A 26998-nucleotide genomic window follows, 5' to 3' on the forward strand; every position below is an offset into this window, starting at 1 on the left:
AATAATAAAATGTTTCGTTTCTAGGTCTGAATATCAAACAATTTCAGGCCTCTTTGAATCAATGAAATCATTATGACATATACGTACTGAATTCCTACGAACAGTCCTTACAACGTATAATGTCCCCTTTTCTGCAAAGATTTTTTTTCAAAATCGGCTTGCGCCTCGAGCTTACATTGAATTATTTAGTTAATTAGATACGCATCATAATGATTTCAACAAGTATCTTAAATGTCACTTCCTATGTATGAATATCAAACAATTTCGCACTTCGTGCTAGTAATATTTATTTAGACCTAATCAAATACTTTATATTGGTTGTAAAAATTCAGGATTTATATATGAAATCCTGAATCTACCCCTGTGGCCATATTCATAAAGGACTAACTGTTTGTTATGGCTTACTCCTATGTTAACAGGGCTCAGCAGCCAATCACAATCAAGCTTGCCATGGGGGTTGCCATTATGGCAAAGTTACCATAGTTGTAACACTTTATGAAACAGGACCTAGTTTCTATTCATAAACGATTTCTAAATTTCGGGTTCGACCGAATTCTTCCGCCCGGGCCTCCCTTCAGTTTGTTTCAACCGATTCCTTGCTTTTGTATTTAAAAATGTATATGTTTTTATTTTTGTATATTATATCATGTGTATATACCATTTTTGTTTTTGATTATTTTTGTTTTATAATTATAGGGTCCCTATTAATACCAGCATATTGTTGAAAGGGCACCCTAATAAAATACTGTTGAAATATATAAATAAAATTCTCTCTCGGGGGTGGGTGAAGTTTAGTCAGACTTCTCTTGGTATCTCTAAGACCAGTGTCCTTCGCAGAGGAGAGGACCAAGATTATAGTAGAGATATCTGGTTCCAGACTGTAATGGGAATCCCGTATGTAATCTTATAACTGGTAGTCTTCTCACATCAGTCAGATAGCCGGAATCTTCCTGCCAATAACCGTAATACGAATAGTCCGTATTACACCGTCCTCCTGCAGGGCAAGCTGTTTAAGAATCACAGGAGATTAACATTGGTTATTTTTTTTTTGCATTTTCATTTTGACTCGGAATGATGTCAGGTACGAGTCATATATTACCTAGTCATTTGCTTTGCTCGGATTTCAGGACTTTTCGGATTGGCGCCATCTGAGAAGCGACCCGAACCACGAGCGTACCAACGGTGGGGGGAGGGGGGGCAGTCTGCCCCCCCTGCCGAGCCACAACCCATGCAAAGGACGCATCCCTGCCCCCCCTTACGAGCTTGAAGAATTTTTTTTTTGGCGGACGGTTCCCCCCCCCTGTGGAAAATCCTATGTACGCCACTGACTCGAACTGACTTAAGTTGACTGGACTAGTTAGCAGTGGACCCCGGGGGCCGCTTCCATTGACGAGTGGATACCATGCGCGACCATGGGGTCTCGAAAAGCACCTTACCAATTGATAAAATGACTCCCACTGACTCCATTTCCGAAAAAGCAATTTCAAATTGGAACCAACGTCATAGTGCCAAACCACCTTTAAGGTCAAGTCCACCCCCAGAAAAATGTCATTTAATCAATATAGAAAAATCAAACAAGCATAACGCTGAAAATTTCATCAAAATCGGATGGAAAATTAAAAAAAGGTCATGACTAAAAGTTTCGCTTATTTTTCACAAAACAGTTATATGCACAACTCAGTGACATGCAAATGAGAGTCGATGATGCCCCTCACTCACTATTTATTTTGTTTTTCTTTTTTTTTTATTGATTGAATATTTCAATTATTACAGATTTGACGAAAGGACTAACTTGACCGAACCATTAATGTTAAAACAATGGTAATACCACATGTTCAGGAGGAATAAAACTTTGTTTCACAGGACAACAGGGAGAAAATTTGAATATTTCATATTTCTCACAATAAAATACAAAAGAAATAGTGAGTGACTGATGTCATTAGTCTCCCCATTTGCATACCGACCTGGAGCCCGTAACACAAAGCTTAGCAATGATCGTAGAGCATTTTTCTACAATTGCATTGACTATAATGTACAAATCGATCGTGAAAATGGAGGTGCCGTGTCCGAGTGGTCTAAAAGGCGCCTGGCTATACATGGAAAGTCCGGGGTTCGATCCAGGTTTGATCCCCGGTCGCGGCACCTATGCCCGTAAGCAAGGATACGATTAATCGCTAACCTATTGTGTAACTGGACGCAATATTTGCTTTGTGAAATTAAGCGAGACTTAAGAATGTCATAATTCTCTTATTTTAGATCCGATTTTGATGAAAATTTCAGTGTGTTATGCTTGTTGGAATATTATCTTATTCATATTAGGGTGGACTTGTCCTTTAATAGTGGATAAGAAACCAGAGTTCAATGGACTTCAAAAAGAGAATGCGCTGAAAATGGGATGACGGGAATTTATCAAAGATAACATCACAGACCTTATTGTAATTAAATATGAGTGATAGGGAAAGGGGAGATCCTCCGGCCCCCAAGGGTTTAGTAAATATGAGTGGGAAAATGGGAAACAAAAAATAAAAGGAGAGGCTTAGGCCCCGTGGAACTCTAATTAATTATACCCGTATATTCGATTGCACAAAAATATTTGTAGTCTTAAGAACGTGCGATGCCAACTTATAGTTTTTCGATGCAGGGAATACTCCAAAAACTGAAACTGTGAAAAGAATCATACTAGAGATTTATGCCATCTTACCGTTATAGGGTTTAGATGGAGTTTCGTAACTGCAGCTACACCCTTGGTGATCGCTTGGTGTATCGGCCCAGTTTGGCATTTTTCTACCATGTCTCGACACCCACCAAACATTCTGTGTGATCCCATCTGGAGCGTAGATGTAGGATCTGTATCCCCTGGCGTAGATCATCTGTTTGCAGCTTTTTGAACTCTATGAAATGAAGTAAAATAAACCATACTTAAAATCTGATCAAAAAGGAGTTATGAGCACTGTTGATAAGACATACAAAAACGTGGAAAATAGGTAGGTCACTATGTTAATTTTTCTTTAGAATATCAAATATTTTCTGATCGCGCTTCGCGCTCGCATGTGAATTGTAGGAAGATACCCAATTGCACAGATTTCATGACTTACAAAGCATGAAAAGAGTGTCCCGTTTTTAGGGTCTAAATCTCTTTTTTTTCCGCTCGCGCTTTGCGCTCGCATCAATTGGTTAGTTATACAGTGCGTCCCAGAAAAAAACGAAACCGAGATTAAGCGATGATTTATCATAACTTAATCACAAATACAACAGAAAAAATGACCTACCAATGTAAAGCTTAGAATCTCCTCTTTCATCTGATATTACTTGGATCATTCCCCATTCACGGATGAGTTAGCAAAAACAATTTGAAGAAAGGATACCAAAAACTCATTTGGCGGGGGTATCAGAATTTTCAAAAAGAAAGTCGCATGCCTAAAAAGTTCAATATCTGCTTTTTTATTTGATACCCTAATCACCAAAAAATGCCAAAAAGTAAAAAAGTTATGTTCCCTCGAAACAGTGCTTGTATTTCCATAATTCCATTAAATAAACGTGCTTTCACCGGTTTCCCACAGAAGCTATCGCATGGTTAACAAAGGGGCTGATCGTCAACAAAACGGAGTGTCAAGTGAGTTTGAACGCTAGCCTGTAGAACCTCTTCATTTTATGAAATTATTGAAATTCAAGCCTTATTCCAAATAACCATAACTTTGTAATTTCTTGACCATTTTCTGTAATTGAGGTATCAAATTAAAGATCAGATATTGAACTGATTAGAAATGTGGTTTTCTTTTTGAAACCCACATACAGCCCGCCAAATGACTTTTTGGTATCCCTCTTCAAATTATTTTTGCTCACTCATGCGTGAATGAGAAATAATCTAAGTAATTTCAGATGAAAGAGGAGATTCTAAGTTTTACAATGGTAGGTCATTTGTCTATTGTATTTGTGATTAAGTTATGATAAATCATCGATAAATCTCGGTTTCGTTTTTTTGTGGGACGCACTGTATACCTATCCTAATCATGATTACAAAGGGCTTAGAATGTCCACTTTTTAGGTCAGAACGTAAAAAAATCAGCTCGCGCTCGCATTGATTATTGAAATATGTATAGTCTTCAAGGCTAACTAAAATCAGTCCTTATCAGGTCCTTTTTCGATCAGGCTAACGTATATCAGATATTTCTGCTCGCGGTCGCGCTCGAAGTAATTATTTAGTTACATACGCATGTTGTTCATGATCACAAACATTGCCCAGAATGTTCAAATTTCAGGACAGACTAAATGAAATTATAAATAAATCAGCTCGCGCTTCGCGCTCGCACTATTTAAATAGGGCTTATTGGATTATTATATATATTTATGTTGTGTTAAAAGAATAAAACTATAGTTACTGTTAGGACTACCCCTTCAAATAAACTAGCAAAAATCAACTTTGAGCGGCTGATCGGGGAAAATATATGGGTGATATTTTTGCCCCCCCCCCCTATTGGCGAAAGCTGGATCTGCGCCACGCAACCCAAACCGTAGACATACTGGGGAAGGACGGCTGTATTCATAGCGGTCCTTATGACATGAATGAGATCGACAAGATTATAAGAAAGAGTACCTGAATGAGAGCAAGAATAGTGTCCGAGTCGAACGGGTACGTAACATTGCGCACAAACTCCCCAACTCCCATCCCGTATGGTGTGGACTCTTGGGCAGTGATGTCATGTGGTACTGATGTAACACCTGCACAGAATTGGACAAATTTAGACATTCATTTCGCGCCTCAAAGGTCTCATTGTTTCCATATTAAGATATAAAGTACAAGTCCCAATTTGTTGTATTTGCATGAATGGTAGCTCTAGATTTAATTAAGATCATTTTCATTGTTTTTATTTTATATAATTTCATTTCATTTCGTTCATTTCCATTTTCAACAATTACAGTTTCTTTTGTACATGTTGACATAATTATATAAATAATAAAACATATTTCAAATATTCCTGTACAAAAAATGATATTCAAGATTATTACATATCAGGTTGGAAATGGAGGAGGCTGCTAAAAAGCGGAGCTTGTAGAGTGCAGCCTCCTAATAAATATTCTTGCAGTTGTTTAGCATATAAAAATCAAAATAACAACTTCAGCATGAACCAGTTAAATTAAAGGAAATAGGGGGAATCAAAATAGAAAAGGAAATAAGAAAAAGAGAGATTAAAGGTCTCCAGAATCCAGCCCCAGCACTCACAGACGGACCTCGCCGATCAACAGGGAAACGAAAGAGATGTAAAAGTGTACGTGACATGATAAACATGTTTGATTAAAAAAATAAAAGAGTTCGAGTGATGAAGAGTTAAATTCAATGGTTATCTTGGAGAAAGTTTTTGAACTTATATTTGAAAGAATTAAGGCTTGGAGATTCTCTGATGTTACTATCAAGAGTTCCCCAGAGTCTAGGGCCTTCAAAAGTAAAAATTGATTTTACAAGGATGGTCCGGGGTAGTGGTAAATGGAATTCATCGCATTGACGTGTGGGATATTTGTGAAGGATTTTGTTTTTGTTAAATGAAGAATTTAATATTAAATAATTGTGATTAATGTCAATATCATTACCGGTATTTCCTTTTTTATTATTACCATATTAATTATTTCTTGGCTTTATCATTATCACTAATATGATTATAATATTTTGTTATTTTTTTTCGTTATGCTAACATTTTTACCACTACTTCTGGGCTTACAGCAAGAGACATATATTGCTATGGTCAAAAGTGTTATTTTGCGAAAGTGGTGGTTTATTCAGCAAAATAATCATTATTTTTGTTGTGCCGAATTTTAACTTGTGTCAAAAATGTAATTTTCTTTGATAACTGCGATTGTGTCAAATGTTTTGTATTCATTTAAAACTGATTGAAAGAGAAATGAAGAGACGATGCTTATTTACACTGTAAACATGCTATTCAAAATTTTATGTAGTTCAGAAAATTTTAGACAATTTTAAAAAGTTCAAACAATTAAAAAGAAGTTTAAACAACTTGTTGTTAGAGTGACGGGCTTAAACAACTTGCTAATCATGTTTTACTGTGTATAAAGGTTATCTGTCACTCCGAATTTCTGTTTTAGAACTCCAAATGAATGAATCTATATCCATGATTGACAGTCACATAGGCGGATCTAGGGGGGCCGAGGCCCCCCCCCCCCTATTGGTGGAGCAAAAACAGGGGAAAATGGCAGAAAGAAAAAAAAGAGGGAAAAGGAGAGGAGAAAAAAGAAGAGGAGGAAGACGAGTGAATAAAATAAGATGAGGGGAAGTCTTGGAATATGAAATAAACCTTTCATGTCACTACATCAAATTTTCGCTCGCGCTCGCATTGCCTGTAGGTATTTGCATATCTTTTTATTGTGGAGCTTAAATATCAAGTTTGGAAGTCAATATACAAAACATATTTCACCTCAGAAATCGAACTTTCATTATTTTGTGTGATTTCCAAATTATTTTTTATAAGTGCTCTGTAACAATTTCAGTTTTATGGTCTGAATAATGGACCATGATGTAAAACAGTTTTTAACTGATCTTATCAACCTGAATAAATATATTGAATAAATAAATTAAATAAATAAATATTAACATTTTCTGATCGCGCTGCGCGCTCGCAAATTATTACCTATTATTTTCGTGTATTCCATTAAGTTTTTAAAATATCCCTTTTCAGGTCTGATTGTCAAAACGTATCAGCTAGCGCTGCGCGCTCGCATTTTGATTGGCGAGTTATGTATGTCTCAATATTGATTATACAACAAACTAATTAAAATCATGACAGTTTATCAAAAATTTCGGCTCGCGATTTGCGCTCGCATTAACGGTTAAAATATATTACCTGATGCCTCCTATTCATAATTACAAAAGTAGTTGAAATTTCCAGTTTTCATGCCATAATATCATCAGATTTCGCGCCTCATTAGGCATTAATAGATAAGATATTAATTTAATGATTAAATTGTACCTTTTGTTTCATCTCGCTCTCAGCAAGAGGAATAGTAAGATAGTCATCATTTTCATATGATGACAATCATGTTCTAAGGATGTCCCGGTTCTATGTCACTAAAAGTAATAATAATGAAAACTATCAGCTCTTTAACTGCGATCCATATCCACCTCACTATTTTCCTACAAAGCGCTTGAAGGTGACCTTTTTTTCAGATCGGAATATCAAATATTTTAAGCTCGCGCTTCGCGCTCGCTTTGATTTTCATGATAAAAGAAGTATTTAGAATGCCTAGATTCTCGGTCTAAATCTGAAACACGCGCGCGGATGTTTATTCAGATACTCAACTTGTTCTCTGTTTAAATCATTATCCAGTTCAGATCGAAAATTTCCTGCTCGCGCTTTGTCCTCGCATTATTAATGTAGGAAGATCCCCTATTACTCATCCTTTTCATGATTTACAAAACATGAATAGAGTGTCCCGTTTTTAGGTCTAAATCTCGATTTTTTCCGCTTCGCGCTCGCATCAATTTTTATTTAGCGATCCTGTTCACGATTACAAAAATTGATTAAAAGTTTCAATTCTTTATGTACAAATGTCAAAATTTTTCAGCTCGCGCTTCGCACTCGCATTGTTTTTATTGTTGATTATGTATTGATTATCTCGGTTTAAAAACTAAATCTCGAAATTTTCCGCTCGCACTTCACGCTCGCATTAATTGTTTAGTTACATACATTCAATTCAATTCAATTCAATTCAAATTTATTTTCATTCTTCAAAATGATACAAATAAGTACAAGATAGATTGATTCAATTTAAATAAACAATAGCATGAACAAAATTCAATATTGGAAGAAAAAAAAATACATATTTGAAAGTAATCTAAATATAAATTAACATACATGTCAAATTAAATCAATATAATCAATATCATTAGATATAATTGAATCAATGCAATTATATATCATAAGAAGAATGGAGGGGTCCACTGAAAAGCAAAGCTTGTATAATGTGGACCCCTCAAAAAATAGATACAAGGAATATAGAAATATACGTAAAGTAATACATGAAGATAACGAAAAGGCAAGTAATAATAGTAAATAACACGAAACAACACAACACATGAACATGAGGTGGACAATAGTACGATAACAACTGCCTAGAATATAGAAAGAAAATAGAGATAGGGAGAGGGATGCAAAGCTAATTTGCTGCATATAATTATATTATGTCTACACATACATACACATCAATACACGCACACACACACACACACATACACACACATACACACAAATACATACACGCATACATATACACATTACACATAAACATACACACACACACCCCTCCATACACACATATACAAATACACCATTACACACGCACAACACACACACACACACACACATACAATATAAAAGGTACAATATAATGTATAGACAAGCTATAACTTTCAAATTTTATGTCTAACTGGAAAAAAATAAAAAATAATAATAAGGCTTTATGTTCTGTATAAACATAGATTAGCAAAAAATGATACAAAATTTTAGTTTAAACAGTGAATATAATTCATTAGGAAATAAGGAGCATAAATTTTAATTTGTTTTTAAAGGACAGTAAAGAACGGGCATCTTTAATCTCATCGCCAAGGGAGTTCCAAAATCTTGGACCTGTATATAAATAAGTATTTTGTGCTAGATGCGTTCTGAGGAGGGGCAAGTGATATTCATTTGACTGCCTGGTGGGATAGTTATGGAGGGATTGGTTTTGGTGAAACATAGAGTCAAATATGCGTGGCAACGAATTATTTTTGTATCTATACATGAATTGACCTAATTGAAATAAATATAAATTTTTTATTTTCATGATTTTATGTTCCAGGAACAATTGATCTGTATGAGAACGAACTGGTGCATTACATATAATTCGGAGTGTTTTCTTTTGTAAAATTAATATTTTGTCCAATAAAGAATTATGGGTATTTCCCCATGCTAATATTCCATAATTAAGGTACGGTAAAATTAAGGAGGAATATAACATGAGTAATGTGACCTGAGGAAAATAGTGTTTTAACTTATTAATTATACCAATATTACGAGATAATATTTTGCTCACATGAAGAACGTGGGGTTTCCAAGAAAGTTTATTATCAACTATAATTCCTAAAAATTTAATTTGGGAAACACATTGTAAAGGTGTATCATCAAAGATAATGTCAGAAGGTAAAGATTCAATAGAATTACTAAATATCATATATTTGGTTTTGTTTAAATTAAGAGATAGTTTATTGGCGCGTATCCATTGAGTCAAATTTAGCAGTTCTAAATTCATGATCTGAACTAGAGTTTGAGGGTTTTTGTGAGCAAAAAATACATTGGAATCATCTGCAAAAGAATGAAAGAAAGAATGTCAGATGATCTATGAAAATCGTTAATGTAAATAATGAATAAAAGAGGCCCTAATATACTACCTTGTGGGACACCACAATTAATGTCATGTTGATCAGAGATGTGATTATTTAAATAAACATATTGTTTTCTATTTTTAAGGTAATTCCTGAACCACTCCAAGGCAATTCCACGTATTCCATATTCTGTTTAGATTACAAAAAGTGCTTAGAATTTCCATTCTTAAGGTAAAAATATCAGCTCGCGCTTCGCGCGCGCATTATTTGATTGTTGAAACATGAAACTTCTTCATGACTTACTGGAAGCAGTTTTTATAATAAGTACATTTTCCATCAGTTCAAAACGTGTATCAAAAATTTCTGCTCGCGCTTCGCGTTCTTAGTAGTTATTTAGTTGCATACATATATATCTTTTCAGGATAAACAACATTGCCCAGAATTTTCAAATTTTGCGAAAAAATACATAAAATTTCCAAAAAATTAGCTCGCGCTTCGCACTCGCATTATACAAATAAGGATTATTATATTACATATACTTATGTTGATTTATAAGAATAAAGCAAAGAAGTGACATTAGGACTACCCCTTCAAAGAAACAAACAAAAATCATCTTCGAGCAGCCGATCGGGGAAAATATGGCTGAAAAAAATTACCGCCCCCCCCCTTTGGCGAAGGCACGATCCGCCCCTGAGTCACATATAAGTTTGAATTCATTTCTACCTTTAATTCTGTTCGAACTAAGCCAGGTTACTCTCCTTAATAGTACGTAAAACTTTAAGCTTTTCAGCCTCTTATGAGAGTGGTAACGTAGTTTTCATTTACTAAAATAAATCTTACAAATAAGCCCTCAATCACCACAACATATATAGCTTGAACGTATTGGTGTGCAATTCAGACAAGCATTGGGTACGAACACACCTGAACCTGCATGATAGGTTTCATGACATTTGCTCCGGCGACAATTACTCCGATGGAAAATCTACACGTTTAGCCAAACATAAAACCTAACCTCCGAAACTAAATAAAGCCTAATCCATATCTTTGCATCATTCTGGTCCAAAAACTTTACGACAATACTAACTCTCTATATGCCCTCTGAGATACCGGATCAATTGTCGCAGGAGCAAATGTCGTGTCACCACATGGAATCACCGAGCATTTGTATTACCTTCTGTCATGAGGCACTCCATCTCAACCGGTAACGACCTGTCACGGAATTCTCCATCCGGGTCAATGACGTAAGTACCATCTTCAGTAATGTCGTCACGAGCTTTTAGTTCTGCACAATTCCGTGGTGGATCTATCATTGAAATGAATGTGAATAAACAGATCATTCAAATGGAAGAAAGTACAAGTTTATAACACACATATTTGATCTTAAAACCCAGACGGACCTCCCTACTTACAAATAACAAAATACAAGGCCGCATATTGACGTCTGTATAACGATACTGACCTAGAGGCAATTTAAGACGTTATAAAGCACAAACGCTGCAATATCCATTTTGCAATATGGCATTTTAATTGAATTTGCGGCAGTCTTATAGATCGATTGACGAGGGCATATGTGAAATGACCTTCTCTTATCGATTAGGACACTGACCGACTTTGATATAAGGTTTTTCGTGGCATAAGGTATTTATATATTGACTGAAAAAAGTAAAGGTGCTGATCAAGGTGCATGATTTTACCACTATAGCCAAGTATTCTTAAATTCGAAATATAAACATGGAGAGCGTTTCATGACTTTCGGTCAGTTAACAACTTTGTCATATGACAACGTTCCTTGATTTTAATTGGCTGAGAAGCGCAAAGTTTCTGTGGTACAAAATAAAATCTGTCAGATAAAACATCGAACAAGTCCTTTCAGTAAAAAAAATGAAAATGTAACTTTGTTGTGGATTTGAGAGATTAATATTTTCCATGTAAGTCAGATGTTATCGTACTTGTCATCTTTCATCATACTTACATATTTCACATCGGGCCCCACCAAATCCTTTCGGGCATTCACATTCAAAGCCATCGTCGACCTCTGTACAATTTCCATACTTGCATGGAGAAGACAAGCAGGCTGAGAGAAGAATATTGAACATCGATAATCATAATAATTTGACTGGGAATGGCTTAGCCGTTTTACCATGGTATAGTTGTCACCATGCAAAGTTACCATGATAGTCATAAAAGAAGTATCTATAAAACTGGCTCATGTACATAAATTAACAAATACTTATTTAGCGGATAGGGCTATCCAATGGCATTCATGCAGTTTTGGAATTCTCTTTCTAATAAAGTAAAAGCTGTTCAGAAAAGAAATACATAAAACTGGAATCTGCTCGAGAACAAGTATAACCAGTAAAAAGCATGCATTATGTACAGTAAGAGTTCAGTATTGTAGATAATATAATGGTAAAATGAAATACAATCTTCCTTGGTAAAAAGTAGATAATTGTTGTTTGCTACAAATTAATTTAATTCATGGATATGTCGTTTTGTACTTGTAGTTAACAGGCGCGGATCCAGGAGGGGGCCGAGCCGGCCCCGGCCCCCTATTTTTTGACAACCTGCAGAAAAGGTGTACTCTTTACCTTGATAGAAACTACGAAAAACAGAAAGAAAAGTAAGAAAGAGGTATTTTACCCATGATGTGTAATTTACAGCCTCGTAACGACCGGCCCGACCCCGAAAAGAAACAAAAAAAGGTGAGGGGAAGAATTGGAAAATAGACTTTATATAAAAATTTTCGCTCGCGCTTCGCGCTCGCATTGCCTGTGTAATGAATCCCATTCAAGAGGGTTAAATGACACTAATATATAACCAAATATATATACAATATATCCAGTTCTGATATCAATTTGCACACAGTTTTTAGCTCGCACATTAAGCTTTCTTTATTTTGTTTGATTTACACAAATTGTATCAATGCATTAATTTGGTTTAATTTAATTGTATCAAAATGTTCAGCTCGCGCTGCGCGCTCGTATTTTTGATTTGTGAGAAACCTATGCTCTTTGGAAATTCTTACCAAAATTTGTCAAAATGCTCCTTTATCATTTCAGTACATCAAAAAATTAAGCTCATGCTTCGCGCTCGCATTTAATTGTTTTAGACACACAGCTTGTTTATTTAAATAAAAACGCGCTTAGACTGTTCATTTTTTTTCAGGTCGGAATATCATAAATTTTGAACTCGCGCTTCGCACTCTCATTATTTAATTGGTGATACTTGTATCCTCTTCATTAATCACTAAAAACAGTCCTAATTGAGTCACTTTTCACGTTACTATATGATAAAATTTCGGCTCGCGCTTCGCGCTCGCATTGTTTAGTTGGATACTTATCTTTGTTCATGATTATAAAAACTGCTCTGAATCTTCAGTTCTAAGGACATAAAATATCAAAGATTTTTAGCTCGCGCTTCGCGATCGCATTATATATTAAGACCACATGAGATACCGTATATTGTTTATAGCAATAAAAACTAACATATACTTAAAACTTCAGTCTTTGGTTAGGACTACCCCCTGAAAAACCAACAAGAAAAAAGCCAGATTGTAGCGGCCAATCGAGAAAAATGTTGATAAAAATATTTTTCGGACCCTCTTATTGGCGAAAGCTGGATCCGCCCCTGGTTAATACATGTTGTTGTTGTTACAATAATGTTTTTACAGAAATAATATGACCCCATTGAAAATAAGCCTTTCGGCTTTCATGGGTTATCCTGACAATATGTTCTTTCCCATTATTGTATTTTGCTTCTTGTGATATCTTTGACGAATAAATACAATCAATCAATTTTTCGCTGATTAAGATTTTGTTTCACATCTAATGTCCTTTTATTTATATAAATTGCTTCTCATGTTGGTAACTTTTCATTCAATGTAGTAGTATTATAGTAGTAGTAGTAGTAGAATAGTAGTAGTAGAAGCAGTCATTGGCGGCGGAAGGCAAACAAATTAGGGGGGGTCCACCTAAAATCTTGGGATGGACACAGGTAAAAAAAACTTGACAAGCAAAAAAAAAAACAATACAAAAAAAAGGGTTATCAACGCAAAGTTTAGGAGGGACCACCAAAAATTGTTGACAAGCAAAAAAAAAAAGAAAGTTGTCAACCAAGATATTAGGGGGGGCCGTCCCTCCCACCTCAAATTTAGGAGGGAGACAGGTCCTCCCCCCCCTGGTCCGCCCCCCCCCCCCCCCCCGCTTCCGCCGCCTATGGTATAGTAGTAGTATAGAAGTAGTAATAGTAGTAATAGTAGTAGTAGTAGTAGTAGTAGTAGTAGTAGTAGTAGAGCAGTAGTAGTAGTAGTAGTAGTAGTAGTAATAGTAGTAGTATAGTAGTAGTAGTAGTTGTAGTAGTAGTAGTAGTAATAGTAGTAGTATAGTAGTAGTAGTAGTAGTAGTAGTAGTAGTAGTAGTAGAGTAGTAGTATAGTAGTAGTAGTTGTAGTAGTAGTAGTAGAGCAGTATTAGTAGTAGTAGTAATAGTAGTAGTAGTAGTATAGTAATAGTAGTAGTAGTAGTAGAGCAGTAGTAGTAGTAGTAGAGCAGTAGTAGTAGTAGTAGTAGTAGTAAGAGTAATAGTAGTAGTAGTAGTAAAGTAGTAGTAGTAGTAGTAGTAGTATGGTAGTAGTTGTTGTAGTAGTAGTAGTAGTAGTAGTAGAGTAGTAGTAGTAGTAGTAGTAGTAGTAGTAGTAGTAGTAGTAGTAGTAGTAGTAGTAGTAGTAGTAGTAGTTTTGTTGTCATTTTATGGTATATTAATTTAAAACTACGGGGTGATCATGGAGCGCTTACCGGGTTCAGTACACCTCCAAGTCACATTTACACCTGCTGGATACGCCATCTTCTCGATGGCTTCAAGAGGGACGAGTTTATGGACGAGTTGGATAGTCGTTCCATTCTTTACTATAGACTTGCACTGAACTCCAGAAATTGGCATCGGGCACCAATTGCCGTTTGTCTGGGCTTTGATCGGCTCAAAGCCTTCATCACACGAAAATGAAGAAAAATAAATTCATCAAATCAAAAAACGAACAGATCAAGACAAAAAGTACAGAAATCGTGAAATGAATGGCGTTTCGAGTTCACACAAGACCAAGCGCTTTCCTGAAATTATAGGATAAAAACAAAATTAATGTTTGGCTTACCTGTAACGATGATCAAAGAATGCATGTGTTTATTATTTTCTAAACAAATCATATTGCTTCTCATTGACGATGGAGATTTATCCAATATAAAGTCAGTTTTCGATCGAATTATTGTTAAAAGTAATAATGTAATTCACTGTTATTAATATCATTGATCATATTTTTCATATTTTTAAACTGTTAAATATCATTCGCAGGGTTGATCAAGAAGGTTTTTTCCGTATAACTGGTTTCAGGGGTTTGATATGAAATGAGTATTTAAATACAGATCGTTAAATAACACCCCAGCACACCAAATAGGAAAAAGGGAGAGAAAAGAAAGGAGCCTTGTGAGAAATGCTAAAAAGATATTTTATTTTCAAATAAATAACATTAAATCGAGGAGGTAATTATCAAACCAACAAATAATTTATTCATTAAAAAGCATACATTTACCTCCCAATAGTAGTCCAATCCATGACGATAACAAAACCACTTTCAACATTCTAAAGTAGCTGGAAAACATCCTCGGACAATAATTCTTGACAGTTTTAGATCCGACAATCTTTGAGTTGCGATCCTGATAATAATTTTCTGGTCAGCTGCGACTTTAGGATCATCGCTCATCAGAGCTTGGATGCGCATCTAATCTGTTACTGGGATACGATATGATATAAAAGCTATATTCGATGAAGCACACGGCCGACAACCCGTAACATCCACCCCCTCTCCTCTCCCCCTCTCTCTCTCTGTCACTCTTTCTTTCTGCTCTATAATGTATTATAATTCCATCCTAATTTTAATCATTAACCAATCGATCTAGCTCCGATGACAATCGTCTTTTTTTTTCCTTCTTTTAACATTCTAGTCCCACGTTGCGCAGTATCTTGTCCTTTTGCCCCCTTTTTTATTTGCTTATAACTTCGTCCTCATCCAATAAATTGGTCTGGATTCTATCCGTTGGTGTGTTTGTTATTTCTCTCCTCCTTCCTCGTCCTCCTCCATTGCGCTATCTACATTGAAAGAGGAGATATAGCGATTAATGCATTATGGCGCCCTGCATGGAGGATGAGGAAGGGATGGGAAATATAAACGAAATGCACCAATGGATAGAATCTAGACTACCAAAAAGTCTGATATTCTATGGCGAATCCCGTTTAGTCCAAGTGCTCTCTATAATTTGGTCAGACGCTGCTTTAGTCGTTTTCCTTGCTCTTGCTCTCGCTATGATCATGCCATTTTATTCAACACACATCGAAAGAATATAGAAAAGGAAGAAAGGTGTGTAAGATTTGCGCCAATAAGTGGAACAATGTATCGACTGATGCAGCTGCTCATTAGGCAATACAGTCCTAAATTATTATGTTAACATGATGATTAAGACATGATTTTTGGAAAACGAACACGAGCTTTGAGTTGGATACTGAAGTGTACATGATATTTTATGGGTATTTTACGTTATTCGATTATGAAATAATACTTTTAGTACAAAAAACCTGTATGATTTTCTCGCTCGCTGCGCTGACTCGTAAGATCTAAATCACTATACTCTGAAAGATATAACCGGCGAAAATATATCATGTCGTATGGTATGGGCAATGCCCCCGTTTGCATTAATTTTGTTTAGTTTAGTACCATATCCGGCTCAAAATTAAAGGACAAGTCTACCCCAACAAAAAGTTGACCTTAAAAATAAAAAGAGACAAATCAAACAAACATGACAATAAAATATTCATCCAAATCTGATGTAAAATAAGAAAGTTGTGATTTTTTTCCCGCATAATTTCATAAAACAGTCATACATCCTGGTCGGTATGTAAATGAGGGGACTCATGACATCCCCACTCACTATTTCTTTTTTTTATTACATGAAATATGAAATCTTTTAATTTTCTAATTGTCATGCGAAACAAAGTTTCATTCTTCCCTGAATGTGTGGAATGACCATTGTTTGAACATTTTGTGGTTCAGCCAAGTTGATTATTATTGTCAAATCTTTAAAAAATTAAATGAATACAAAATAAATAGTCCCACTATTCACTTGGAGTGGAGGACATCATCGACTCTCTCACTTGCATATCACTGAGTTGTGCATTTATCCGTTTTGTGAAAAATAAGCGAAACTTGAAAATGTCATACCTTACTTAATTCAAATCGGATTTTGAAGATTTTTCAACGTTACGCTTGTTTGATTTATCTCTATATTGATTCAAATGAAATTTTTCTGGGGTGGATTTGACCTTGAAGTTGCTGTTGTTGGGATTATTTTCTAAGTTAGATCCCCAGTTCATCTAAATAAGTGGATGAGCATGGAACAACAGTCAAACGGTTATAGGTGTGGTGTCAAATTCTTTTTTACGATCAGAGAATGCTGGTGGAAGTGGTGGGGGATAATTGAGGATATTACCCTAAACAGTTTGAATTCTTCCTACACAAGAGCGTGGAAGCAATTTCAAAATGTCTAGCAGAATTTACCAATAACAGAAGTGATATGAAGTAGATGCTGCAAAATACACACAATTATTCATTAGCCAAAACAAAACAAAAACAACTAGTTTTCAGTATCAGGTTAAAAGAAAATTATCATACCACCCCCCCCTGCCCCCATCCGAATCGCTGCCTCTATGAGAAATTTGGGGCTTGTGTCAATCCGACATCTCCCGTTGTCCCTCACCATTGTTAAGTTTCTGTGTATAATGGCGTCCAATTATTACAACACACATAATTCATTTAAAAAGCTTTAGTCCCCATTTTCTACAGTGAATTAAAAAATTTGTAAAAATTACTCTCTCGTGTATTATAATCAATCATAAAGGCCAATGCGAGAAAGGGTAAAATGGCAAGTTGGCGGAGGGAAATGGAGGAAATAAAAATTAATGGTCGATGATAGATTAGCCTTTCTTTGTTTCGAAGTCATCAGCAGATATTGCCTATTTTCTGCACCAATTTTTTTAGGCGCTCGAAAGCTTCACACCAATTGATCATGCTATTGTTTGAATCGTTCAGCACACGTTTGACTTATACGCTAACTGAATGCCATTAAAATTTAACCCATCCCACTTCCACCCCCTCTCTATAATATCTATCGCTACAATTGCTACTGCATTTTGAAACAATAACCAACAAAATCAGTGGCATACAGATGGGGGGCTTAGGGACGCTTGCCCCCAAATTTTTCACGACCAGGAAAAAAAGAGAAAGGAAAGAAAAGAAAAGAAAAGAAGAGTGAAATATATTATTTTTTTAATATTTTGTCAAAATCTACCACAAAATCTGATTTTTGTAATAAAAATGTCGAAATTTTTTCAAGCTAATGTTAACATAACTAACTTTTTAAAGTTTTATATTCTCAAATCAAATTTTGGAGAAGTTTTTAAAAATCTCATCTGGATTTGTTTTAAATTACAACTTCCGAAGGCTTTGAAAAAATGAAATTGATTATTAACTTTGTGAATTGAATATCTACGAAATCGAAATTTTACGTTTAAGATTAAAGAAAATAAAGTGGTCATTTTGTAATCAATTATTTATACATGTTATATCGACATTACAATCCAATAATTTCAAATTCGTTTGCAGCATTGTATGGAACTGAAAAAGGCTAATATGATCATAATTATGGTCTCGCTTCCTTGCACATACTACAATTAACGGCTTTCACGACTCTAGTAAAAGCCCCCCTATATATTTTTTATATACCTCTATAGAATACATCGCTCTTGTAATTGCCATTTCATCAGACATCATGCAATTACCCTGCATGCCCTATGTCATGTGCTGACGATCAGACGATTTTCATCCTCATACAGGAAGAACATTTTTTTCAAGGGTATATTTCTAGTGTATAGCATGTCATCGTACTGTGTTTTTATTTTCACTGAGGCAGTCACGGTCTAAGTGTTTTGATCTATAGAGATTATTATGATACACTGCAATAATAGAAAAGAGTCATGAGCTGATAATGGAAAAAAAAGGTTAGTTGGATGGAATTGGAACTACAAATAATGTAAAAAGTCATTTGGGAAAATCGATGTTTTATTGTTGGTCCGTTGTTCGTAATTAATCTTCCTAAATGTACAATGAGTTCACTCGAACTTAATTTATAGTTCTCGTCCAGGGTAGAAGAGGCATAACCTTGTTTTTTCATAATTTATTTTCTAAATATTTTTTATCGGAGTCTTGTTATTTCGAGGGTGCTGAGTGCTGATTCCAAATCTGAATGAGGCCACTCGTGTAACCTTGAGCATTCGGCAAATTTCAATATGGCCGCCAAAATATGCAAATTACCTGTGAAAACTACATTGGCTATAAAATACATGTATGTTACAGGAGTGAAATACTCTCTTTATTCAAAATGGCCACCATAGATCCATGTATACCGTATTATGTACGAAATGAATGGGGAAATTTATTTTCACAAAAGTGAGCACTAAAATGCAAGTAATAGTTATCTATGCGCGATGTAATGTCTGAAAACATGATTGCTAAACGAGATATATAAATTGTTATGTCACGTATGTGATTTTTGATATTTCAAAGTGGCCTCAAAACGCCCTAACACTATCATGTACAACGTGAATGGGGACAAAAAAAATCAAAAAAGCGCCGAGCACAAAAATGCATTTTATAAAGATAAACGACTGGAAAACTGACTATTATAATGTCAACGAAATTCATCATTCAATGTGCTATACATGTGATAAATCCTTTATTTTGGTACTTAAAATTGCCGAATAAAATCCTTACAGTGTACTGCCTAAAATACAACTTTTAAAACGTGGAGCGTTGTGGCCCAGTGGTTAAGTCTCCGGACTTTGAAACAGTGGGTCGTGGGTTCGAATCCCAGCCATGGCGTAATTTCCTTCAGCAAGAAACTGATCCACAATGTGCTGCACTCAACCCAGGTGAGGTAAATGGGTACCGGTAGGAAGCAATTCCTTAAGAAGCTGTGTGCGCTCTGAACGCCTAAGCTTAGCCGGGTAATATAGGAGCGCCTTGAGCACCTAACAAGGTGGATATGTGCACAATATAAATACCCTATATTATCATTATTATTATCATATAATCATTCAGGTTTCATGTTTGTTTTAAATAATGTGGTGGTGTGACTAAATATTCGCGCGTTAACTAATTTTGCGCATGGCTAAATATCTCAATTTCTAATTAATATCTTGAAAAACTGATATCACCAACAGAAAGAGCGACTTCAAATTCCTCAGTTTGGTAATTTTCTTAAAGGAAAGGTCTCTATTTGTGAAAATATTAGCAAAACATCGGCAAATTTTGTTAACTTTTGCGTCCGCTCCGAGAAAATCTGATCTTCTCGACCAGCATCACGAAATCGCCAGTTTGCAAGCAGAGGTCTCCAAAAAGTATGTAAAATGTGATTCCAACCGAATTTATGACATTTTAACCTCCATCTGATATAATTATCTTACCTTTGTCTGCTTGATTTCTTTTCTAAAGCCTTGCAAAACGATCGTGCGCAAATTAAGGTCACACTTTTTTATGACACTTTTTCAGCTGAGCGCGCACTAGTATAGATCGCCGTGGAATTTTGAGATCGCGATGCCAGCGAAACCCTTGATCTACTTTATAATTCCGTCAAGTGAATTTGACTTTGGGATATTGCCTTCCGTTTGGTATTTATTATTTTGAATAATTTTGTGTGAGCTGTGAGAAATTTTTGATTGAAAATCAACTTCATGATAATTTTTAAAAAATGTGCGCAAATTATGGTCACCCCAAATTATTTTGACTCTCAAAATGGCCGCCATAGACATTCACTGTACAGTTTAACTGGGAAACCAATTTTTACAGGAGTTAACAATATATAATGAATAGAATTGAGATCTATGAGTAAAAAATTGTCTGAAACATAAAAGTTCTTACAATATATATATCATTTCTTCTGCCAGATAGGTTATAAATACTTCGAAAGCAAAAATGGCCGCAATAACGGTATGTACAATGTGAATGGGGACAAATTATTTTAACAGAATAAGCAACAGAAGTTGGCTTTACTTGAGTAAATAGTGTTGTATGAGTCAAATATTTTCTGAAAACATGATTTCTAACGAAATGTATAATTTTTTGTGTTATTTAAGTGATAAATACAATATTTTGAAATTCAAAATGGCTGCATGCAATATGCCCTTTTCTGGAAATTATCTGTCCCCATTCAAATTGTAGGTCTACATAGTACGATGAGGGCCTATGGCGGCCATTTTCAATTTCAAAATGCAGCATTTATCACCTTAAAGACACATGGTATGGCATTTCGTTAGAAACCATGATTTCAGACAATTCTGTCAAAATTATCTGTCCCAGTTTTTATGTACATTAGGGCCATGGCGGCAGCCATTTTGAACTACAAGATTACAACATTTCCAACCTTCAAGACCAATATGTGATGTATTTAGTAAGAAATCATGTTCAAGACATTATTTTACTCAAACAGTTAACACGCATTTTATGGTTCTGATTTCTTGTGAAAATTAGTTTCCCTATACGCATGATACATAATTTAGTTAGGGTTTTGTAAGTTCTTACAAATTTATCGTCCCCATTTAATAATACTGTTGAAGCCTATAGGGGCCATTTTGAATTTCACAATACAGCATTAATCTCATGCATGACAAAAGAAAATGATAACGCTTCGCTAGAAAACTTTTTTTCAGACAATATCTTACTAGTAGATCAAAATTAAATGCATTTTATGGTTCTTAACTCTTTTGAAAATTATTTTCTTCATTCGCATTGTGATAGCTCCTATGACGGCCATTTTGAATTTCAAAATACAACATTGATTACCGAAATGGCAAAGTATGTCTCGTTAGAAATCATGATGTCAGACATTGTTACACCAATATTTCGCAATTATTGGCATATAAAATTATAGTCAAGCAAATCCAAATGTCAAACTTATTTGTCCCCTTTTGTACTTAATACAAGGAGTCTATGACAGCCACTTTGAATATCATAATACAATATTTATCTCATTACATAGTATAAAAATGACATGTTTTGTTAATGATCACTTTTTTTAGACAGTATTCCACTCATAGATCACAAACACATGCATTAATAGCGCTCTTGATTTAAAATCAGATGTGCGGACAATTTTATGATTTTCATGGGCAATTTGCATATTTTGGGGTTATATTGGATTTTGCCAATTTGCGGAAATGCTTAAGGTTACAAGAGTGGCATCATTCGGATTCGGAATCAGCACTCTCGAATTGACAACACACCATCAAAAATATTGTATATACATTAATGAAAAAAAGTGTTTACGCCATTTTCTATGGGGCCGATCCTAGCTCGCCTGACTATAACCCAAGGAAATGTTCTTGGACAATAGAAGTAACATGACAATCAATAATTTTTATTAGGGCAAGGTGATTGCATTTCAATATTGCATGCCTAAATATAAATGACAAAGCTTCATATCTAGTGCCAACCAATAAATAACCACTGAATGAACCCATAGTAGTAGTGAACAGAAACACTCTCTCTCTACATACTAGAACGGCTGAAACTTTACACCGTCACGAATGATGTAATTCATAATACAATGCGATGATAACAGCCAGCCCGCCTCATCTTGCAATTAAAAGTTTATGGGTTTATGATTATGAAATTTGTCAACTCAGGCGATATAGGCCAATGCATTCAAAATATAATTGGCAAGTTAAAGGCTACCTTCCATAATCCTGTGCTACATTTTTTGTTTATAATCCATATGCAAATGTCCAACCGTTGATGGGGGGGGGGGGTCGGGGCCATCCCCCCCCAAAAAAAAAAATCCCGGCCAAGAAAAGAGATTCGCAAAAACAGAGCAATTGGCGATCCGTCGCCACATGGCTAATGATTTCAATTATTTTGACGTCTGGGAAAATACATACCCCCCCCTGCGACTCGATGCCATGCCGGTGTAGCGGCGGATTTGGTTCCACTGGCGGATATCGCGTATCCGCCGGCAGATATCGTTCATACTTGGAACCTTTGCTTGGAACCATATCCGCCGGGTTTGACGCAGTTTGATGTTGCAGATTAAATTTAGGGCCCTCGGCGCTTCCGGTCCCGGGGGGGGGGGGGCCACTTACATTGACGAGTGGATACCATGCGCGACCAAAAAAACACGTAAAAAGGATGTCCTTTTCACGATAGGGCACGTTACGTACGTAACGTGATAAGGGTGTCAAAAACACAAAAATAATGAAAAAAGGGTATCTATTTCGCAAGGAGAATTACGTATTTAGGGTCGAATTTTCGGGGATGATAAAACAAAATTGAAATGTTTTATAAAGGATGTCCTTTTTGCCCTAACAATTCGTGTTTAGAGTCCAATTTCCGCGAGGTGTAGAAGGTGGGGTCGTACTAAACCAAATAAGGTAAAGCTGACGACCGAGGGACCCCTAACAATAAAACATTCCTATACTTGTTTAGGGGTTCATTTCAGGGAATATTTGCCAAGAGTATCGTTTTGTTTCCAATACTTGTTAAGGGTAAGGTTTCACATGCCAGTACTTGTTAAGGGGTACATTTTCAGAATATGGAAATTACGTGTTTAGGGTGCTTTTCGAGACCCCATGGTCGCGCATGGTATCCACTCGTGAATGGAAGTGGCCCCCGGGCTTCCGGTTCAGATTGACTACGTGTATTCATTATGACGTCATCCTCGGCAGCCGCGTGGCTCTGGCGAAACAGTAGGGGGGGGGGCTTATTTCGATCGTCTACGGAGCGGGATGGCCGCACCCTTTCGAGAAAATTGGGGAAGCTTTTCTCGAAAGGATGGGTTGAGGGAGGGGAGTCAAAATAACGCACCTTTTCGAGACACCCGGGGGAGCTTTTCACGAAAGGATGAGCTCACCTGCGAGGTGAAAAGGCTGAGAAGTGAGAATGCTTCTATGAAGAAAGAAAATGAGCATCTGAAAGCAAAGATGACGACACTTCAACACCAAGTGAATGACTTGGATCAATATCATAGAAGGATCAACTTAGAAGTGGCAGGTGTTCCTGAGAAGGAAGGTAAGAATGTGAGAGAGTCTGTCCTTCACGTAATGAAGAAAATTTCACCTGAGGTATCCAACGACGACATTGATGTGACACATCGACTTGGTCAGAGGAAAGAAGGTGGTCCAGTCAGACCAATCATCGTTCGATTCACAACCAGAAGGATGAGGGATACTCTGTACTCAGGCCGTAAGAAACTGAGGGAAACATCAACCCGTCACCTGGGATTCTCAAGGGATGAAGGAAAGGTGTTCCTCAACGAAAATCTAGCCCCAGCTAAGAAGTCACTCTGAAAGAAAGCGAATGACGAGAAGAAGAAGGCGGGATACAAGTTCTTATGGACAATGAATGGCACCATTCTGGTGAGGAAGAGCCCGAATGTTCCATCGGTTGCTATTCAGTCATCGAGAAGAGGATCTGAACAAAATTAAGTAAAACTCTCTTACGCACGTATATATTACTGATGTTTTATGTAAATAAGGATTGACTTTGATATGATTACGAACAATTCCAATGATTCCAATGATGTTATTTATGATATTGGTGTTAATAATGATGAACTTAAAATTGATTTAGATCCAAATGATGAGGCTTCGAATGTCATATCCTCAAACTACTACACTCAGGCTTCAGCCAAAAACATTTTACCTTCTTCCTGCTTGTCTATTTTGCATCTTAATATCAGAAGCCTTAACAAGAATTTTGAACAATTTCGTTTATTTTTAGATAACTCAGGTGCTTCCCAAAATACAGTAATAGGTTTAACTGAGACATGGCTGTCAGATAAATGTATTAATACGAATGCACTCCCAGGTTATGATATACTTACAAATAATCGTGTTGATAAAATTGGCGACGGTGTTGCAATTTTTGTGCCGAGTCAATTTGAGTATTTAATGAATGAAACTGCATAAAATTTATTAATTGAAATTAGTGATCGTGATAACAGAAAAACTGTATTGGGAGTTGTTTATAAGCCCCCTCGCAGCAATAGTGCTGATTTTCTAGAAACTTTGAATAATTTACTACATTATCATTTTGTTCAAAACAAAAGATGTATCATAATGGGAGACTATGACCTGTTAGCAAGTGATATTAATATTTTTGCAAATGACTTTTTAGAGACATTCCTTTCTGCCTCCTTTTTGCCACTTATTTCTAGACCCACTAGAATTACTAATACTTCCGCAACTCTGATTGACAATTTTTTTTCTCCAATATACGTTCAAAATTTAAAGCTGGTACAATTATTTCAGATATGTCTGATCATTTCCCAATTTTCATGTATTGTTCTAATCAATATCAGCCAAACAACTTTCCCGATTATGTACATAAGAGGCGTGTATATAGTGACATAAATATATCTCGTTTGAAACAGAGTTTAGAAGAAGAAACTTGGGATGATGTATTACAGAAACGAAACATTTATTGATATCTTCATGAGTCATGTTCATGAAAATATCCCTTTTGCAAAGCCCAAGTCCAAAAATTATAAAAGATCACCTTGATAACCTTGGATAACGAATTCAACTTTTCATTCGATAAATAACAAAAATCGATTATACTATAAGTATATATCAAGACTAACTGAGAATACTCGGAGCCAGTATACCAATTATAAGAATATACTAACAGGGGTCATCCGTACTGCTAAAAAGGCATTTTACCATGATCAATTTAATCAATGCAAGAATGATCTAAAAAACATGGAAACTGATCAATTATTCTACCATCAATAATGGACCTAAGATTTTAAAGATAACTAAGCTTATGCATGATGATTCTATTATTAAAGATAAAGTTTAGATGGCAAATATTTTCAATAATTATTTTTCACAAGTTGGATTTGAGCTCTCTAGAAGTATACCAACAAATTCCCATTCATTTCATCAATATCTGGGGGGTTAGAAATCAAAGTTCTGTGTTTTTTCTCTCCTACGAACGCACAGGAGATAATTAAAATTATATCTAGCCTTAAATAAAATAAAAGTGCAGGATTCGATAACATTGATAACAACCTTCTACAGAAAACGATAAATTATATAATTGACCCTCTTATATATTCAATTTGTCATTATCATCGGGAAATATTCCAAAATCAATGAAAATATCTAAGATTATACCAGTCTTCAAAAAGGGTGATAGTTTTTTAGCAAGTAACGACAGACCCATTTCATTGCTTACAAACTTATCTTAAATTCTTGAAAAATTTGTTCACATACGAACCACATGTTTTTTTAAAAGCACAACGTCCTATCCGAAACTCAATTTGGTTTCCGGGAAAAGAGTAGCACATCACATGCAATACTTTCTTTAGTTCAAACAGTTGCCAAAGCTTATGACAAGTCTTCGAAAACGATTGGTTTGTTCTTAGATTTTTCAAAAGCATTCGATACAGTTGATCATAATATTCTCCTTTATAAACTTTCCCATTATGGAATTAGAGGGGAACCACTAATTTAAAAGTTGTTCAAGAATGATCTATTCGGGCGTTCACATTCGTTTCCCTTGATATTAATATTTCCGAACATAAACCTGCTCTTTGTGGAGTTCCACAGGGCAGCATTGTTGACCCACTTTTGTTCATTACTTATATAAATGATATTGATATGTCATCAAGATTACTTCAATTTATACTTTTCGCAGATGATATATTTCTGTCGACCCCGACCCAGAGCAATTGACGCAAATATTCAATGACGAGCTAAAAAATGTTTCTAATTGGATAACAGCTAACAGACTCTCTCTTAACCTAGAAAAAAAAATAGCTACATGCTATTTAGCAACAAGATTACGACTGTACCAAAAGATGTAATTATAAATGATACTGTTATTCAAAGAGTGCGATCTACTATTTTTTTTTGGACTGCTCATTGACGATAATCTTTCTTGGAAAACACATATTGATATTTGTAAAATGATTGCTCGCAACATTGGTGTCAATAAAAAATTAAGTCACTTCTTACCCCAATCTATTTTGTTATCAATATATTCAACGATAATTTTACCTTATCTGAATTACGGAGTTGTTGCATGGGGTAGCGAATTCTCAAATTAATAGACTTTTTATATTACAAAAAAGATTAATTCGTATTAGTAATCATGCACAATTCAGAGCACATACAAATATTCTGTGTTTGCAAAATAAAGTCTTGAAGGTTAAAGATTTATATTATTTTCAACTCGGACAGTTAATGTACAAGTTTTTCAATAAACAATCACCGTTATCTTTTAAAAATATGTTTTTACTAAAAATGATACAATTCATGAGCACTTCACTCGCAAGGCGAGTTCCTTTCATTTACCTCTGAATAGAACACCGTTTGCACAGAAGACATTTGTTTTTACTGATCCAAAATTATGGAATTCTTTTTCAAAGGATATGATACAATGTAATTCAATACAAAATTTCAAAGGAAAACTTAATAATATCTTCTGAATTCATATTAGATTATCGTTTTTTTCACAAGGGAATGTAATTCAGAACTT

General features: G+C 35.4%; 2 protein-coding genes across 2 annotated transcripts; both read right to left on the minus strand.

Moving 5' to 3' along the window:
• LOC121412227 (contactin-associated protein-like 4) lies at positions 1–2882 on the minus strand. Its single transcript, XM_041605132.1, has 2 exons — positions 2702–2882; positions 1–1006 (listed from the first exon to the last, which is right to left on the minus strand). Exons 1-2 carry the CDS (start codon positions 2868–2870, stop codon positions 816–818), a joined length of 360 nt encoding a protein of 119 aa, XP_041461066.1. The 5' UTR covers positions 2871–2882; the 3' UTR covers positions 1–815.
• Positions 2883–4552: 1670 nt separating this feature from the next.
• LOC121412063 lies at positions 4553–15132 on the minus strand. The gene is made up of 5 exons (XM_041604975.1): positions 14948–15132; positions 14160–14348; positions 11340–11441; positions 10539–10670; positions 4553–4719 (listed from the first exon to the last, which is right to left on the minus strand). The coding sequence occupies exons 1-5, from the start codon at positions 15015–15017 to the stop codon at positions 4553–4555; spliced, it is 660 nt and encodes a 219-aa protein (XP_041460909.1). The 5' UTR covers positions 15018–15132.
• Between the last annotated feature and the right edge of the window lie 11866 nt (positions 15133–26998).

This window comes from Lytechinus variegatus, chromosome 3 (genome assembly GCF_018143015.1).
Source record: "Lytechinus variegatus isolate NC3 chromosome 3, Lvar_3.0, whole genome shotgun sequence".
Lineage (NCBI taxonomy): Eukaryota > Metazoa > Echinodermata > Echinoidea > Temnopleuroida > Toxopneustidae > Lytechinus > Lytechinus variegatus.

Coding starts and splice junctions, on each gene's coding strand:
- LOC121412227 (XM_041605132.1), bottom strand. CDS start 2,870: ATGATCTACGCCAGGGGATACAGATCCTACATCTACGCTCCAGATGGG. Junction 1,007..2,701: donor TCCATCTAAACCCTATAACG/GTAAGATGGCAT, acceptor ATTCTTAAACAG/CTTGCCCTGCAGGAGGACGG.
- LOC121412063 (XM_041604975.1), bottom strand. CDS start 15,017: ATGTTTTCCAGCTACTTTAGAATGTTGAAAGTGGTTTTGTTATCGTCA. Junction 11,442..14,159: donor TTGGAGGTGTACTGAACCCG/GTAAGCGCTCCA, acceptor TTCTTCTCTCAG/CCTGCTTGTCTTCTCCATGC. Junction 10,671..11,339: donor TGGGGCCCGATGTGAAATAT/GTAAGTATGATG, acceptor TTTCAATGATAG/ATCCACCACGGAATTGTGCA.